The 16,471-nt window shown below is 46.5% G+C and overlaps 1 protein-coding gene across 1 annotated transcript in view; it reads left to right on the forward strand.

The window, feature by feature from the left end:
* The window catches only part of PTDSS1 (phosphatidylserine synthase 1), a 68,745-nt gene that overhangs the window by 38,765 nt on the left and 13,509 nt on the right, over nucleotides 1-16,471 (forward strand). Inside the window, exons 6-9 of the mRNA XM_006061120.4 lie at nucleotides 1,206-1,357; nucleotides 3,365-3,506; nucleotides 6,023-6,135; nucleotides 8,805-8,870. Coding sequence (XP_006061182.1) covers nucleotides 1,206-1,357; nucleotides 3,365-3,506; nucleotides 6,023-6,135; nucleotides 8,805-8,870 — 473 coding nt within the window. The remainder of the gene's footprint in view (nucleotides 1-1,205; nucleotides 1,358-3,364; nucleotides 3,507-6,022; nucleotides 6,136-8,804; nucleotides 8,871-16,471) is intronic.

Raw genomic sequence — 16,471 nt, forward strand, 5'->3', positions numbered from 1 at the left:
TGGGTCGGGAAGATCCCCTGGAGGAGAACAGGACAACCCACTCCAGTGTTCTTGCCTAGAGTCCCATGGACAGAAGAGCCTGGTGGGCTGCAGTCCTTAGGGTCGCCCAGAGTTGGGTAAGACTGAAGTGACTTAGCACACCTGTGTGCACAGTCTATGAAATGCTTTCACGAATAGTTCTAATTTGTAGCATTTATTTGATCACTTCAGAGGTTTACAGTTATGGGGTTGCCTCTTTCCAGAGAGCTGTCAGGCATTGTCTTTATAATTTCAGACTCTTAAAAGTGAGCCTTCACGCAGTACACTGTGCTGCTCTGGACACGGCGAACAGGTCCTTTGTTTTGGACAGAACTATTTCTGTAAAAGACTTCTGTTCCACGCTTGATCTCACTGTGCCTCTTTTCTGGAATATCTTCACTTTCATCTCCATCTCTTGAAACCAGTCACTCCTGTCCTTAACCACCCCACTCCAGCCTGTCTCCCTTCAGAAATCTGCCACAATTGCCATCTCAGAATGAATCTCTTCCGTGTCTCTGCGGTTCCCATTTATGTCACCGTTGTAGCACTTGCCACAGCTTACCTGATTCTGGGGTTCTGAATAAGTGTCTGGTTCTGAGTAAGTCTGGCTTGAGATCAAGGACCTTGGTCCATTTTGTCTCACCACCTTGTATTGCTACATCGTAGGCACTTAATAAAAGATCATCACTGCAAATCGATTAGTGTGAGACTTCCTGTTAAGCTAATTTACAGCTTACTATTTTATTCAAATATCTGTAGACCATTTCTAAAATACACAGCTTAATTTCTCAAGCTGCTAGTTTCGAGGATTCTGCCAGTGCTCTGTAGGTAGGTGAGAAAACTTTGCTCCCTTCCTTCTCTGGGGTCCATGTCACATTGTCATGAGCCAAGGTGATTTATTGGTAGTATTTTTCAAGATGGATCATCATTTCTTTAAAACCCTGTATTAAAAATAAATTTTAAAAAGGCACTGTTTGGATTAGCAGTATTTGCAAACTGTCATGAAATAAAAAATAAGAACCTGGTTACAGAACTTGGTTTTTTTTTTTTTTTTTTATACGTTAGTGAAACCTAAAATGTCAACAAGTTTGAACAAAAGAGCATACTGTTAAAAGGAACATTATCTTTCAGGATGGCACCCCGGGTTTGTTTTATTTTTCACAACCATCCTCTCTCGTGTTTCCCAGCTTTTCTTCATGCATCTTCTACCCAATTTTGCCGAGTGCTGGTGGGACCAAGTCATCCTGGACATCCTGCTGTGCAACGGGGGCGGCATCTGGCTGGGCATGGTCGTCTGCCGGTTTTTAGAGATGCGGACTTACCACTGGGCAAGTTTCAAGTGAGTCGTCCTCCTCCGGGCCCTGCGTCACCGTTTCTCATGATGTGAACTTAACTGCTCAGTATCCCACAGCATGAGTGCATTCTCTGATGACGAGGAGTAAATTATACATTGGTCACTGGAGCTCAAAAATGGTTCTAAACCCAGTTTCAGGCAGTGATCCGGAAAATGCTGAATCATTTACGAGTTTCTCAAATCCATCCCCTCTTTTTTAATCCTTATTCCCCAGCCTGCATTCCGACTCCCACGGCTGGACTGATGACTGCCTTGTCCCCAGGTTAACCCCTCTAAGCCTTCCGCCACCGCTGCCCGAGGGACGGTCTCAGGACCGTCAGAGCCATAATGTCATTCCCCTGTGATGGTCTCTCATGGGCCTGAGGACAAAGTCCATGGGCTTGGCGATTATAAGTAACCTGTTTATTCCGTGTCAAATTACTCTTGGCATATGGTATAAGGGGGAGATTCCACAGTGTGCTGGGTCTGATTAACCAGTTTATTCCATCCCTTTCGTGAGTAATCCTTTCGTTGGCCACTGACTTGAAAGGACTTTTCAATATATTTTGAGCAGTATATAATGTAACAAAATCTGTAGCAGCACTGGGTTTTGCTCTCAGCAACCTTCATACACAGTATCTCATTTGAGCCTTACATCAACCCTAGGGGTAGACACACCACCATCCTCTTCATTTTAGGGATGACGGTACTGTGGTTTCGGTTTGGCAATTTGCCTGAGGATATTCAGCTAGCAAGCTGAGTCTGAATTTGCATCAGGCTGCCTGGCTCCTTAAACACTCCATTATGCTTCCCTAATTTCGTACATTTATGCTCAAATTCAGCTTGAGAATCATTCTGTCAAGTTCCTAAGACATAAGCACAACAAAAAACAAAAAAGTCCCCCTGGTTTCAAGTTACATTAAACACGAAGGAATATAGATCAGGTTGGATTAACCTTTTCACTCCATTAAATGTCCAGGTCGCCATCACATTGTATCTTTATCCCCGTCTTTCTCTACCTCTTTCCATGAAGTTCCACCATTTTTTAGTACAGGCCCTTCCTCGTTCCTGTTGATTTTGGGAATAGACTCTCTGTCTTTGTTGGCCTTGTGCCGCAAGCCTTCTTGCAGGAGGTTTGTTCATCGCAGGCTTGTTGATGGGCGGGTGAGTGGGTGAAGAAACAAGCTTGGGCCCCTTACTGCCCTCCTGTCCCCTCCCTGCTCCAGGAATGAAAGGCCTGGCCTGTTTGTCCTTCTGCCTTCAGCATCTGAAACAGTGTCTAAGACCTGAAGGGCCTCGACATAATGTTCTTGTTGAATTGAAAAATCTTTACCATTAATTAAATACTGCGACCTTGGATTTCGGCTCCCCTGGTCTCCCACGTGGGGACCAGAATCTGCCCCCAGCTCTGAGGCTTAGGAGGTGCGCCGGCATCAGCCAGTCCATGTCTTGGAGCCTCAGTGGTCTCGTTTATGACCCGTGGGACTGTTTGTTTCTATCACAGGAATATAAAATTTTTAATGGAGTGATTTCTAGGGTGAAACCCAAGAAAGGTCAAAAAAAGTCATCACCTGTAACTTAACTGAAGCAGCTATAGGGCCAGGAGCCACTATGGGTCACCTCCTATACCTTACGCCCCCAGGTTGGGGTGGGGGGCGGTGAGCCATGGGTGGGAGTTGCGTCATTGCTGCATCCTCACCTTCCTGGCCTAGCTACAAGTCGCTGTCTTCAGTGTCCCTCGGCGTCTCTCGTCACCAGCTCACAGACTGTGGCCTGTGATGGCCCTGCAGTGGCCTGGCCTTTGCGTCGTACCTGTCCCTGCCAAGGCTCCCCGCCAGGTGTGACGCTCTCAGCGCCTCACCTGTGAACAGAGGCCGCTGTTGGAGAGATGCTCAAACAGGAAGGGACCTTTTGTTCTGGGTACTGGTTGTAAAATAGTCAGTGAAGTTTTTTTTCTTTTTTGTCCTTTCTTATCTCTCTGAATTTTCAGCAGAACTGTTTCTCTCCTTTCAGGGACATCCACACCACCACCGGGAAGATCAAAAGAGCCGTGCTCCAGTTCACTCCTGCCAGCTGGACCTACGTGCGGTGGTTTGACCCCAAGTCTTCATTTCAGAGAGTGGCTGGAATATACCTTTTCATGATCATCTGGCAGGTGATTTTTTTTCAGATGCTCAGAAGTAGGAAAAAAACAAAACCAACATAAAAACCATCCATTGATTTAGGGTTCATGCTAGTTGACACTGCTTATCAGCTCCATGCATCAAAAGATGTACTGTTCTACAGCTGACATGCAGAACAATTCAACAGTAATGCTGTTACACTTAAGTCTTGCTTCATTGTGAAGATGTTTTAAAATATGGATCATTGAATTGCAAATTGGAAACAGATTAAAATTCCCTGGAAAAACCTTGTGCTCAGCATCTATCACCCAGTACTTAGGCATTGGACTGCTTTCTATCCATAGAATGGTCTTTTCAGGACCAAAGTAACAAATGTAAGGCTTTTTTTTTTTTTTTATAGTCCAGACTCAGTGTTTGAGTGTTAAGATGGTACCTCAGCTGTTACCACTTTAGGTAATTGGTGAAGCACTAAATAAAGAAGCTCCCTGAGGGGACTGGAGCCCCCTGGGGACCTGGGTCCTCTGGAGTGGTATCAGCAGTGGGGAGAGGCCCTCCTTCCAAGCAGACTGACATGATGCAGACAGCCTAGGGTCTCAGAAAGAGATTACCAAACAACTCTTTCCTGGAGGCAGCCTTTTTTATTGACCCTCCTGTTCACAGGTTAATTGTTCCACAGCTTTGGGAGAGTAGCTAAGGAAAACTAGTTTTCACCTGAGTTGTCTTCCAGAATCTTCAGACATTATATTTTGAACACATGAACAACATACTCCCAACACAAGGAGAAAATTGGCCAAGGAGAAAATTGGCATGTGTCACTTGAAAGACAGTCTTTGTCCACAGAAGAACGATAATATGGATCTCAGTAAATGAGGTTTATGGCTGTGGAAGTCTGTGTGGATGAATAGGTATATAGTCGCCATGGTTTGGGGAAGTCAGTGGATAAAATGGGCACATAGGGACTTCCCTGGCAGTCCACTGGTCGGGACTTCACCTTCCAACCGAGAGGGCTGCAGGTTCAATCCCCGGCCAGGGAGTGAAGATCCCTTATACCTCGAGGCCAAAAAACTAAAACACAAAAAAACAGTAGCAATATTGTAATGAATTTAATAAAGACTTTAGAAATGGTTCCCATCAAAAAAACTTTTTAAAAAGGAGGGGGGTTACATAAGTGGATGATGGTCAAGTTTTCCCTTCTGGGGCAGTGCCAGGGCAGGGAGAGGTTCCCTTTGATTGTGAGGACCTTGGAAGGATTTGGATTTTCCTAGGATGGCAGAATTCCACGGCCCACTGTCCCCTGGATTGTGAGCACTATGCAGGGATCAGTTTCCTATACGTGGTGATGATGAGTGAACCGTTCTTATTTTATATCCTTAAAATCAGCACTATGATCCTCCAATTAAAAATAAATTAAAAGAAAACCAGCCCTGTGGGGAAAGATGCACATTTTAGGTCACTGAAATGAACCTGCTGGTCCATGTGATGCGCGTTTTTCTTTTTCTTAATAATTGTGTTTATTTTTGGCCGTCCTGGGTCTCTGTTGCTGCACGGGCTCTCTAGTTGCGGTGAGGGGTCTGCTCTCCTCTGTGGTGCTTGGGCTTCTCGTTGCGGGGCCTTTCTAGTTGGGGAGCACAGGCTCTAGGTGCACAGACTTCAGTCATTGCAGCACTCGAGCTGAACGGTTGTGGTCCCAGGCTCCATTGCCCCACGGCATGCCAGATCTTCCCAGACTAGGGATTGAACCCATGTCTCCAGCATTGGCAGGCAGATTCTTATCCACTGTACCACCAGGGAAGTACTCATGTGCTCTTAAAGCGGTGACCTTTCCTAATCTCTGCTGCTCACTTCATCTGGAGGGGACAGGAGGGGCCTCTTGGCCCGGAGCGCACATTTCCTGGTAGACACGTTTTGTGCCGCCAGGACGGGTCGCGTGATAGTGGCACTGGCTGCTGCCCCCGAGGGAGCCGTCTCACTGCTGGGTGAAGCCTGGACCAGCCCCCACACCCACTTTTAAGAGCTTTCAGCCTTTCGTCAAAGATCTGCTTGGTCCCCGGCACGAGCTGAATGAGCCCGTAGTCATCTCTCAGTCACGCACAGCATCTCAAGCTTCTTTTGGCTATTAAAGAGCCTGCTTCCCTGGTGTCAGATGTCTTTTCGACCTGGCCTGATTTCTGTCCAGCTACGAAGGTGTTGCTCAGCAGAGATCTGTTTTCCTGCTTTTGCTCTTGAAGCATCTCCCTCCCGACTGTCCCAGCAGCTCACGCCTGTGAGCCAGGCCACAGTCACGTGAACCTGGAAACACGCTGAATGGCCGATGCCCCCTGTGCCCCTCTCAGCACCCAGCACCTCCTCTGGACCCCTGCTTGGTTGGTGCCCATGTTGTCCTGGCTGTACCTGGGCTTAAACACCAAACTCTTAAGAGACCCAATATATTTTCTGGAAATGCTTTGAACATACCAATTAGTTTTAGCTATAGAGTGTCCATTGAAGGACTAGAGGCCCATGACTTAGCTCAAAGCACCAGGTTGACTCACGCCTCCTTCTTTTGCAGCTGACCGAGTTGAATACCTTCTTCCTGAAACATATCTTTGTGTTCCAAGCCAGTCATCCATTAAGCTGGTGTCGAATTCTCTTTATTGGTGGCATCACGGCTCCCACAGTAAGGTAATTCTGTGTTAGCCTGACGGTCATTTGAACATGTTGACCTGCTTTTCAGGTCATTTTGCCCATCATTTCTCCTGTGTAGCATAAAGGAGGTCATATAAACTAGCAGATTTTCCGTGAGAATGTCATTCTAGACAATTATACTTCCAAGGGAACAAAAAGACTTATATATCCAGAACATGAAGAAAACTTTTTGCTTCTCCAACCTCAGTAACATGAAGACCGACACCACCCCATTACATTCAAACACCTTTATGCTTTATGATCTTCACAGCTATTCTTTCCCCTGTGCTCAGTCACTAAGCTGTGTCTTTATGACTCCATGGACTATCGCCTGCCAGGCTCCTCCGTCCATGGGGATTCTCTGGGCAAGAGTACGGGAGTGGGTTGCCATTTCCTTCTCCAGGGGATCTTCCTGACCCAGGGATCCAACCTGTATCTCCTACATTGGCAGGCAGATTCTTTACCACTGAGCCACCTGGGAAGCCCTTGTTTCCCCTATAGCATCCTATTTAAAACAAAATGAGGGAGAGACATACTGAGGTTTTCTTCACGAGATTATCAAAAAATACAAACATTTTTACGGTGGATTGAAGTCATAAATGTTGTTATTTTTAGAATGAAACTTTATTAGTTCCTTTAGAGCCAGTTAATTTCCTTTCTCAAATGTCCTTCCTGTGGTCCTCCAGGACAGCAGGGACAAGCTTGGGTGTTCACCCTCCAGGGAAGCTGTCCTTGCCCTGGAGTCACGATTCATGTAGGACCCTAGAGATGAGGTGCTGTTCAGAGACTGGAGTCCCCCACACTGACCCATCCCAGTGAACTTCAGAGTGAAACGCTTTCCTTTGTTCTGTTGTTCCTGTTTGGAAAGAGCGATTAGGGTTTTATAACTAGTATGGAGTCTCGGCATTGATCAGTAGAACAGTTGTTCTTCATTGTTTCAGTAGAAACACCCAAAGTCTCTACACTGCTGGTTCAAAGTAAACTTCTTTGGAAACTGTGGGATAATTTAATTATTTTTAATGTGTGAGCGACCTATGCAAGTAGAGTGTCCTGTTTGCCAAGGAGAAGTGGGTGTTTTCCTTGGTCAGACATAGCCCTCACCCCCAGCTAGCACTTCTTATTGTTCTCATTCATTATTACAAATATATATTAATATATACAGGAAGGTAACAGTTGGTACACTGCAGCCCTTTGGCACTTTATGGACTGGTGATCTGCTGAAATAGTTATCTCATGTATGCAATTTTCCTTTTTGTGGGTTGGCACCTCCTTATCATATTTAAAATTTGATGTAATTTGAGGCTTACTGTTATTTCAGGAAAGATTAGCAGCAGTTCCTTCATAAAATTAGGAGCAATCAACAAATAAGTGGGAAAAGAAATCTCTTAGAAAACAGAAGAGCAAATCACATGTGATTTATCATGAAATTTCCTTATTGTTAAATATTTCACAGCAAAAACTAGAGACTCAACCAGAAACTAAAAATCCAGTGTTTGGACTTTTTGAGACCTCCTTAAAATTTTTGCCAAACTGTATGGGTTTTCAAACGATTCTTTTTTTGTTTAAAAATTAACCACTTCCTTTGTTCCTACATCACTTGAGGCTAAGGAGATGGTTGACAAGCCTCTTGGAAAGATGGAAATGCTAATGGATTTTAGGTTCTGATGAGTCAATGGCAGGCCCAGAAAGAAGCGAAAACTCAGGCTTCAGTATAAATCATATATACTTACCAGGTCTCTCTTTTCCTCTTTTTTGGTTAGACTTTCATATGACTCTGCTTTGAGAAGACATTTGAGTGAATATTCTTTTAGTCTAATATAATGTGCAGTATAAGGGCATGGATGCAATTAGTAAAGTAGCTGAACTGGTAAAAGGAAATTAGGTAATGAAAATGTGAAGTTAGAGGAAAACCTGAATTCTTTACAGCTAGAATTCTTCACTTTGGGCTACAGAGCCGATAGTTCATGGATGAGCTTTAGGCATTCGTGAACCCTCTGAAGTTTAATGCAGAATTTTGTGTGCATGTTTTATGTGCCTTTTTCATAGCTTTCCTCAAACCCTCAAAGGGGAGTCTTTAACCCCAGCCCTTAACCCACTGGTTCAGATGTCACCTCTCCAGGGATGGGTCGAGTTTCAGGGGCAGCTCTAAGACTCCCAGCCTGTGTTGACCTATAGACTGCCTCTCCCACGTGTGGCTATGAGCACTGGGCGTGTAGCCAGTCACCTTGAAATATTTCTGAGAGCCAAAATGTATAGCTTTCCTGCCTGGTTACAGTCAGCAGCCTTTGTCCTGGAGAGAGCCAGAGGAGACAGAGACAGTGTAGGTGAGCTTCTGGAACTGCCTCTATGGAGAGAGACTGAAGCGCCCACCTGGGGTGACTTTGGCTCAGGAGTGTGGGAGTCTGCCTCTGAATCAAGACTGCCTCTGCCAATAATCTGGCTCTTTAAACCACCTCCCTCCATCCCAGTCGAAATTCTTAGCCTCTTACAGGAAGGTTTCAGCAGGCACTGGCTTCCTATTCTTTTGAATAGAACTAGACCAGGCAGCTTGAGTATGTGGAACAAGGCAGACAATTTTTATAGTCACACTGTCAGAGTGATTTAGTTCTGTATTGGCTTGCTGGTTTTCCAGAGGCTCTCAGTGAATTCTACCTTTGTTCTTTCAGACAGTACTACGCTTACCTCACCGACACGCAGTGCAAACGCGTGGGAACACAGTGCTGGGTGTTTGGGTGAGTAATCTGTTATCATTTGAAACCACTTATGTCTGTAGATTTCTTGAGTTCTTTCTTGACCCTGCATTAACTGCCTTTCAGTGCAATTTTTGTGTGTCTTGCGCTTTTAACATTCATTTTCTGATTTAAATTTAGACTAGTTAACTGGCAAGTTACAGAAAGAGGAGGTAGAAATTATTTTTTTTAAAAGACAGTAGGAAATCAAAAGATATTTTCCACATAGAATTGGAGGCCTTGTTTCCTGAAATAAATTAGGAAATGAATTGTTTGAATTCCGTCTGAAATCGATGGTAAGTTTGGGACAACGTCTTGTGATGGGCTTGACCATGCTTCATGTTACTTTCACACCAGAAAGGGTCTGGTTTTATTGTCCCAAAGAAAACTAACACGTAGCCACATGGTCACAATTTATCATCTTATTATAGATAAAAATGCTGTATCTGAATTTTTAATTACTTAAATGATTTAAAGGAAAGCATAGATTATCCAGTTTCACCCCCAGTATTAAACATGAAATGCTGTTCAGTATCTCAGGTAATCGCTTCCTCGGTATAACACCATCCACATCTCACCAAGCTGTCTAGCAACAGAAGTTCCAGAGACGTCCAGCACGTCTGTGTGTGAAGTTCAGTCACTCAAGGAGCTTAAATTCAGGACCTAATCTAGATTTTAAACTGAGCATAAAGAAAATCCAATGAAAACCACAACAGATTTTTAAACGGAATCTTTTTTTCCATGTAATGCATATTGATAATGTAGAAAAGAATAAACTAAAGATCATCCAAAGACATCAACTGTTTAGAGATACTCGCAGATTACATTACATTGTCATTCCTTTCGAACGTGTGTGTGTGTGTGTGTGTGTGTATCCAGCTCTCACCCAGATTCTGGAAGGGTTGCTCAAGTTTCCCACCGCCTTCTTCCCAACAGACAAAAGGCCTTTGTCACTGTTTCTGGCAGGCTTTATGGTGTAAGCTGATTTTCCTACCCAAAGTAGCTTAAAGGGTAATAGGATGGATTCAGTTTCCATTGTTGACTGCTCTTGTGGGAAAGAGAATCTACATTTACCAGACTTCTTACATACTTTTGTCACGGGAAGGCAGGTTGCCTTCTTACTGTCTTGTCCAAGGACTGGGGATCTTTTTTGCCTTTGAGCTTTTCCTCTGTCCCATGCATCTTCTTTCCATGTGCATTTTTCTTTTCACATTTATAAGTCCTTGCCACAGTCTTACTCTGCTGCGACTGGAGAACTCTGTCTAGTCACCTGTTGAGGAAAAAGGAGATGGTGGATCAGAGAGACAGGTAGTTCTCCCTAATCTGGTATCTTGAAAGTTTAATCCCTGTGGTGGGAGAAATAGCCTAGAGGAACTAGGCAAAAGGGTGGAAGCAAACGCAGAAAAGCTGCCCCTTACTGGAAAATGGTGAAAGAAGGTCAAATGCAAATGATCTGAAATAAATGCGAGGTCATTTGGCTGATTTAGGATGCTCTGTTGAGAATCAAGGACTCCCAGAATGGTGATGTCAAGGTCAGTGGACCTTGAGATTAGTGGACTGTGCTGAAAAACAGCAAGTCCCTGTTCATAAATCATGCAGGGCGGACCCACCTGGTGTGTGAACGGGCAGGAGCAGCCTCTGTCTGGTCGGCATGGTGGGCCCGTGATGGTGCTGCAGGAGGCCTGTCCTCCAGTCTTTTCTCTGTTGTTTGCCTCTCAGAGGCCACCACCTCCCATCTTCTTTTCCTTCCTTCCTCTGGTCACCTTCATTTTTTTGGTTTCTTTCATCTTCTGTCAAAACACCAAACACTGAAATGTCTGACTTCCTTTAACAGCTTTGTTTTTATCACTAAGTCATATCTGACTCTTTAGTGACCCCATGGACTGTATAGCCCACCAGGCTCCTCTGTCCATGGGATTCTCCAGGAAAGAATACTGGAATGGGTCACCATTTCCTTCTCCAGGGGATCTTCCTGATCCAGGAACTGAACCTGTGTCTCCTGCATTGGCAGGTGGGTTCTTTACCACTGAGCCACCAGAGAAACCCCTTCTTTAACAGCTAGTTGATGCTTTATAGTTTTCTTTTGGGATGACTTTGGCTCTATCACAGTATGGAGATGCAAGGGAACAGAGGTGAAGCCCATGTACTGGGCACTTTTCTCCTTTGTAAATGTTACACCCTCAAAAAGCTGGCATTAATTGCTGCTATATGTAATGAAATACAGACTTTCAATGTGGGCTCTGCAGTTGTGCCATGGAGCTGAACTTACAGCCTTTTGTCCCTAAATATCCTGGGCCCAACTGAGACAGGACTCCATCCATCCAGAGAATGGGAACCCATGGGGAGAAGTCGGAGTGGGGGAACCTCTTCCGGTTACTACATCTTCATGGGTGTCAGGGCCAGATCAAGGTGGACAGATTGCCCAGATGTGCACGTGAAACCATCTTCATCTTCACCTTTCTCCCCCTCCCCTCCCCATTATAATTGAGTTTCTGTGCCTCCAAAGGAGAGCATTGGGCTGGATGATGAAGAAAAGATGTTGGATCCTTTGGCCTGGAAGGGATCCAAGCTGTGGCTGTAACAGAAGTGAGCAGCCACTTTTCCTCCTCTGGCAAGTTCTTGGGTTGGGTCTCCAGGGGTTGGGTCAGAGCTGATGGTCCCCAGGGTCGAGGCCTGGAGCCCGGTTGCTGTCCGAACTGCCTTTCACCACACTGGCTTCCTCTCCCGAGTTGTCCCAGCCCTGCTGGTGACCCAAGACAGTAAGCTTCTGCCTCTACTCCTCTGCACATCACGTTGTCCAAGGGCAGCTCTACGTTGGCATGTCCTTCTCCACCCTCGTCTCTCCCGTCTTCTCCGCAGCGTCTGCCACATCTCCAGACTGTTTTCTTCCTCCTGCAGCAGCTGTCCTGCAGGTTTTCTTCCTCCGTTTCTGCTGTGTCTGATTCCTTTGCTGGCTTCCCCGCCACCCCTCTCCCCTCTGCAACTTCTTGTAATTATGCTGCTGTTCTTCCAGGCTCCTTAAGGGTAGATACAGGATGCAGCTCAGTGTCCTTACAGGAGGAGGGAGTGTTTGGAGGGAATGGACAACTGGAGGAGGCCTTACCTGCCTCCTCCACCTTCCACAGTACTCCCAGGCCACCATCATCTTCCTGCCGACCTTTGCTCACAGCCTCTCATACTGCCTTCCCTCTGGTCCACATGCGTCTCTGTTTCCCACCCTCAGCACTTACATTGCAAGGGCAGCATCCTTGCCACGTTCGCATTTCCTTTTTCTAGTGTCTTCTTCTCCATCCCATCCTCCTCCAGACCCTTTTTCCTGCTGCTCCCTGCTCCTTTGCTCAGAAACACCTACTGCCAAGCCCCAGTCCTCTGCAATAGTCACAAATTTTTTTTCAGCAACTGCATCCCTTTTCTCCAATGATATCTTGCTCCAAACCCTGATATACAGCAAAACAACTGAGCAGGATCGTTCTGGGCGTGCCACCCAGGACCCTCTGCCCCCTTCTCCCCCTCTCCATCCTGCCCCGGGGCTTCTTAGGAAGTCCAGATGTTCCATGGAGCACAACTGAAAGAGTTCTCTACCTCCTTAAGGCCCAGCTCAGCGTTCACTTCCTCCCCAAAGGTGTGTTTGCTCATCCTAACCCGAACCGGAACTCATCTTAACCAGAACCGGAACTCATCCGAACAGGAACCGAACCGCCTCCTGAAGTTCTGCAGTGGCTCCTGGCTCCCTGTGGGATTGTATCATAGTTGCGTCCCTTGTATACACGGCTTGTTTCCACTGGTGGAGAGTCAGCTCCTGGCCGCCGGAGAGTGACTGACCCTCGCCCCAAGCCCTCGCGGCAGAGCGTGTTGTGCAGCTGCAGGGCTGCATCTATAGGACGCACACAGGCTGTGGCATCTTGAGAATCCAGGTGCAACCAGGTGCTACAGACAGAGCGGTCTCTGCTCGAGGTTGACTTGTCTACCCAGCTCACATACACCAGGCCGAGAGCTTTTGTGCCCCAGTTTCAATAAGACTGATACATTCTTGTTCCATCCGCGGAGGATTTCCTGATGCCGGGTTCTGCATTAAGGTCGTTTTTATTTATGAGAGGCCAGCCTCACTCCAGGCAGAAGCACCTCAGGCAGCCCAAAGTTGATTTGCCTCCTGCCCATGAGAACCCACTAGTCATAGCAAACACCCTCTTCCAACAGCTCAAGAGAAGACACTACACGTGGACATCACCAGATGGTCAGTACTAAAATCAGACTGATTATATTCTTTGTAGCCAAAGATGGAGAAGCTCTATACAGTCAGCAAAAACAAGACTGGGAGCTGATTGTGGCTCAGATCAGGAAGTCCTTATTGCCAAATACAGACTTAAATTGAAGAAAGTAGGAAAAAACCACTAGACCATTCAGGTATGACCTAAATCAAATCCCTTATGATTATACAGTGGAAATGACAAATGGATTCAAGGGATTGGATCTGATATACAGAGTGCCTGAAGAACTATGGACGGAGGTTTGTGATGCTGTAGGAGGCAGTGATCAAGACCATCCCAGAGAAAAAGAAAGGCAAAATGGTTGTCTGAGGAGGCCTTACAAATAGCTGAGAAAAGAAGAGAGGCTAAAGGCAAAGGAGAAAAGGAAAGCTACACCCATTTGAATTCAGAGTTCCAAAGACTACCAAGGAGAGATAAGAAAGCCTTCCTCAGTGATCAGTGCAAAGAAATAGAAGAAAACAAAAGAATGGGAAAGACTAGAGATCTCTTCAAGAAAATTAGAGATACCAAGGGAACATTTCATGCAAAGATGGGCACAATAAAGGAGAGAAACAGTATGGACCTAACAGAAGCAGAAGATATTAAGAAGAGGTGACAAATAGATGGGGAAACAATGGAAACTGCGAGACTTTATTTTGGGGGGCTCCAAAATCACTACAGATAGTGACTGCATGAAATAAAAGACATTTGCTCCTTGGAAGAAAAGCTGATCAACCTAGACAGCATGTTAAAAAGCAGAGACATTACTTTGCCAACAAAGGTCTGTCTAGTCAAAGCTATGGTTTTTCCAGTAATCATGTATGAATGTGAGAATTGGACTATAAAGAAAGCTGAGCACCAAACAATTGATGCTTTTGAACTGTGGTGTTGGAGAAGACTCTTGAGAGTTCCTTGGACTGCAAGGAGATCCAACCAATCCATCCTAAAGGAAATCAGTCCTGAATATTCACAGGAAGGACTGATGCTGAAGCTGAAACCCCAATATTTTGGCCTCCTGATGTAAAGAAGTGACTCATTGGAAAAGACCCTGATTCTGAGAAAGACTGAAGGTAGGAAAAGGGGACAACAGAGAATGAGATGATTGGATGACTTGACTGACTGTATGGACATGAGTTTGAGCGAGCTCCGGTAGTTGGTGATGGACAGGGAAGCCTGGCGTGCTGCAGTCATGGAGTCACAAAGAGTCAGACACGACTGAGGGACTGAACTGAACTGAACATGCTCTTTCACGATAAGGACGGCAACAAGCATGAAGGGGAGGGAGAGTCCTGGGTTCCATCCAGCCACAGATTGGCCACCTTGCTCAGCCTGGTCAAGATCTGAGATTGAAATTGGCTCTAAGTTGAGGGCAGTACCATGGAGGGGCTGCCCAGGGTGAGGTGGTTGGTGTTGCCTCAGCTGCCAGGCTTCATAGAGGCTCCCACAGTACCCAGGCCTTTGGCCTCAAGCCCCAGGCCAACAGCAATTTGAGTCCCATAAGGAAGTGATGTTGACCTCCCAGGAGGGTGTTACGTTTCAGGACTCCCTCTAAGGGCCAGCATTGCTGGGTAAGGGGTCCGTGGATGGCTGGCGTGACGCATCCCCGTTCCTGCTGCTCCCCACATCCCATATCTCCTCCAGGTCCTCACCCTGCTCCACGGTCTCCTCACAGCAGTTCTCTTCCAGGCGCCAAAATGAGTCTCCACAAAATCAATCCAGTTCAGCCCTCTGCTGCAGCACCCCCAGGATTCTCAGGTCCCTCAGACTGAAAGCCGAGCTCTGGGGTGGCCTTCAAGACCCGTGTCACCTCGTGACCTCACGCTGCCCCTTCTCCTCCATCCTGACCCCTCCCCCACCCAGTCTCTACTCAAGGGCACCTCCATGGACAACAGGTCAGCTAAGATTCCTCAGCATGTGGGAACAAGTCATCCTGAAGTTCCTGATTGAAAAGCAATGGTCTTTAGAGCAAATTTCAGGTCGTTATGAAGTCAACTGAGTGAGTCATGACCAGCATTTTTCTGACAGTGAAATAGGGTAGGAAAATGTCAGAGCAAGGGGACAGTTTTGTGTGTTTTGGGGCAGGTTGTGTGTGTGGGAGAGGGGACAAGATGAAAATTGTGTTTCCTGCCATGCGACTCAGGTCACAGAAGTCTGAGAAACACAGCTCTAATCAGCTGGTCACCGAGCTCTCCAAGGGTGCCTCGGTCAGTTGACTAATTAGACACCTGTCACAGTAAAGCCTGCTCTTCTGTCCGCTCAGGGCAGGTGGGCAGACTTCCTTCAGGTTGCAGTCCCTCAGGCGGGCCCAGCCCAGGCTGCGTTGCTTTCTGTGTCCGCCCACAGGAGCCCTTCCCGAAGCTGCTTTGCTGCCCTCTAGTGTCGGCTGGTGGTCCCAACCTCAGGGCGACTGCCATCCTCAGCCCTGCTCCCTCTGGCCTCCCACGATGCTGGGCTGAAATGAGGCCTTCTCACAAGGGCTGTGCTTTATTGGGCCGGGGTGTGTGTGTGAGGGTGGTCTTTAAAGATTCAGGCAACCACTTCTAAACCTTGTTTGGTTTGCCCCGGGGGACAAGACCACCCCAGACTCTCTAGAGATCCATACTGGAGACTTTCTGCTTTGGTGGTTCTGACTCCAGGTGTTCAGCTGTTTAGAGCTGTCCATCCATTTGACCGTGGCAGTGACCTCTGTGTCTGCAGTGGGGAGGGGGCCTGGGGTCTTCGGGCCCCTTCCTGCCTTTTCAGAGATTATGCCTGCAACAGCACCAGCCCCTGCTTGTCTCGCTTCCCTCCTGAGCAAGGAATACCCAGCGTGGCCTTGTCAGAGGTCGCCATTTCTGGGCAGTCATTGGGATGAAGGGGTGAGCTGTGTTACCCCACCTCCTCAGTTCTTACCTTCAATTTCTGAACCGTAATAAAGATCTGATTTTAATATTCATAAATGAAGTTCCATAATACAAGATTGGCTTTTTTCTTTGATGTTTTAATTCAAGAGTAAAACATGAAAGTTTTTTTTAAAACATTTTTTAATTTAGCAAAATTCCTTACTGATGTAGAGGATAAAGGGTTTTTATTGTCAGCAGAACTGGACATATTAAATCTGGAAATTCCTAGATGGCTGTGAAGGAATGTGATCGCTGCTTTCAAGTTACTGAAAGCCTCACCTGGAGGCTCACGCTCCCTGTATGACTGTGGAGGGCAGAGTTAGGACTGGGGCAGGAGGAGGCAGGTACCCGCTGGAGATAAGGAACAACTTCCCCAAAGCTAAAGAGACTGAAAGAGCAGAAGCAGCTGCCCACAGAGGTGGTGGGTTTCCTGTCCCTGCCAGGGTCTCAGCCAAGGGGGTGTCTGTCCACCTGT

The sequence above is a fragment of the Bubalus bubalis genome, chromosome 15 (genome assembly GCF_019923935.1).
Source record: "Bubalus bubalis isolate 160015118507 breed Murrah chromosome 15, NDDB_SH_1, whole genome shotgun sequence".
NCBI classification, from domain to species: Eukaryota; Metazoa; Chordata; class Mammalia; order Artiodactyla; family Bovidae; genus Bubalus; species Bubalus bubalis.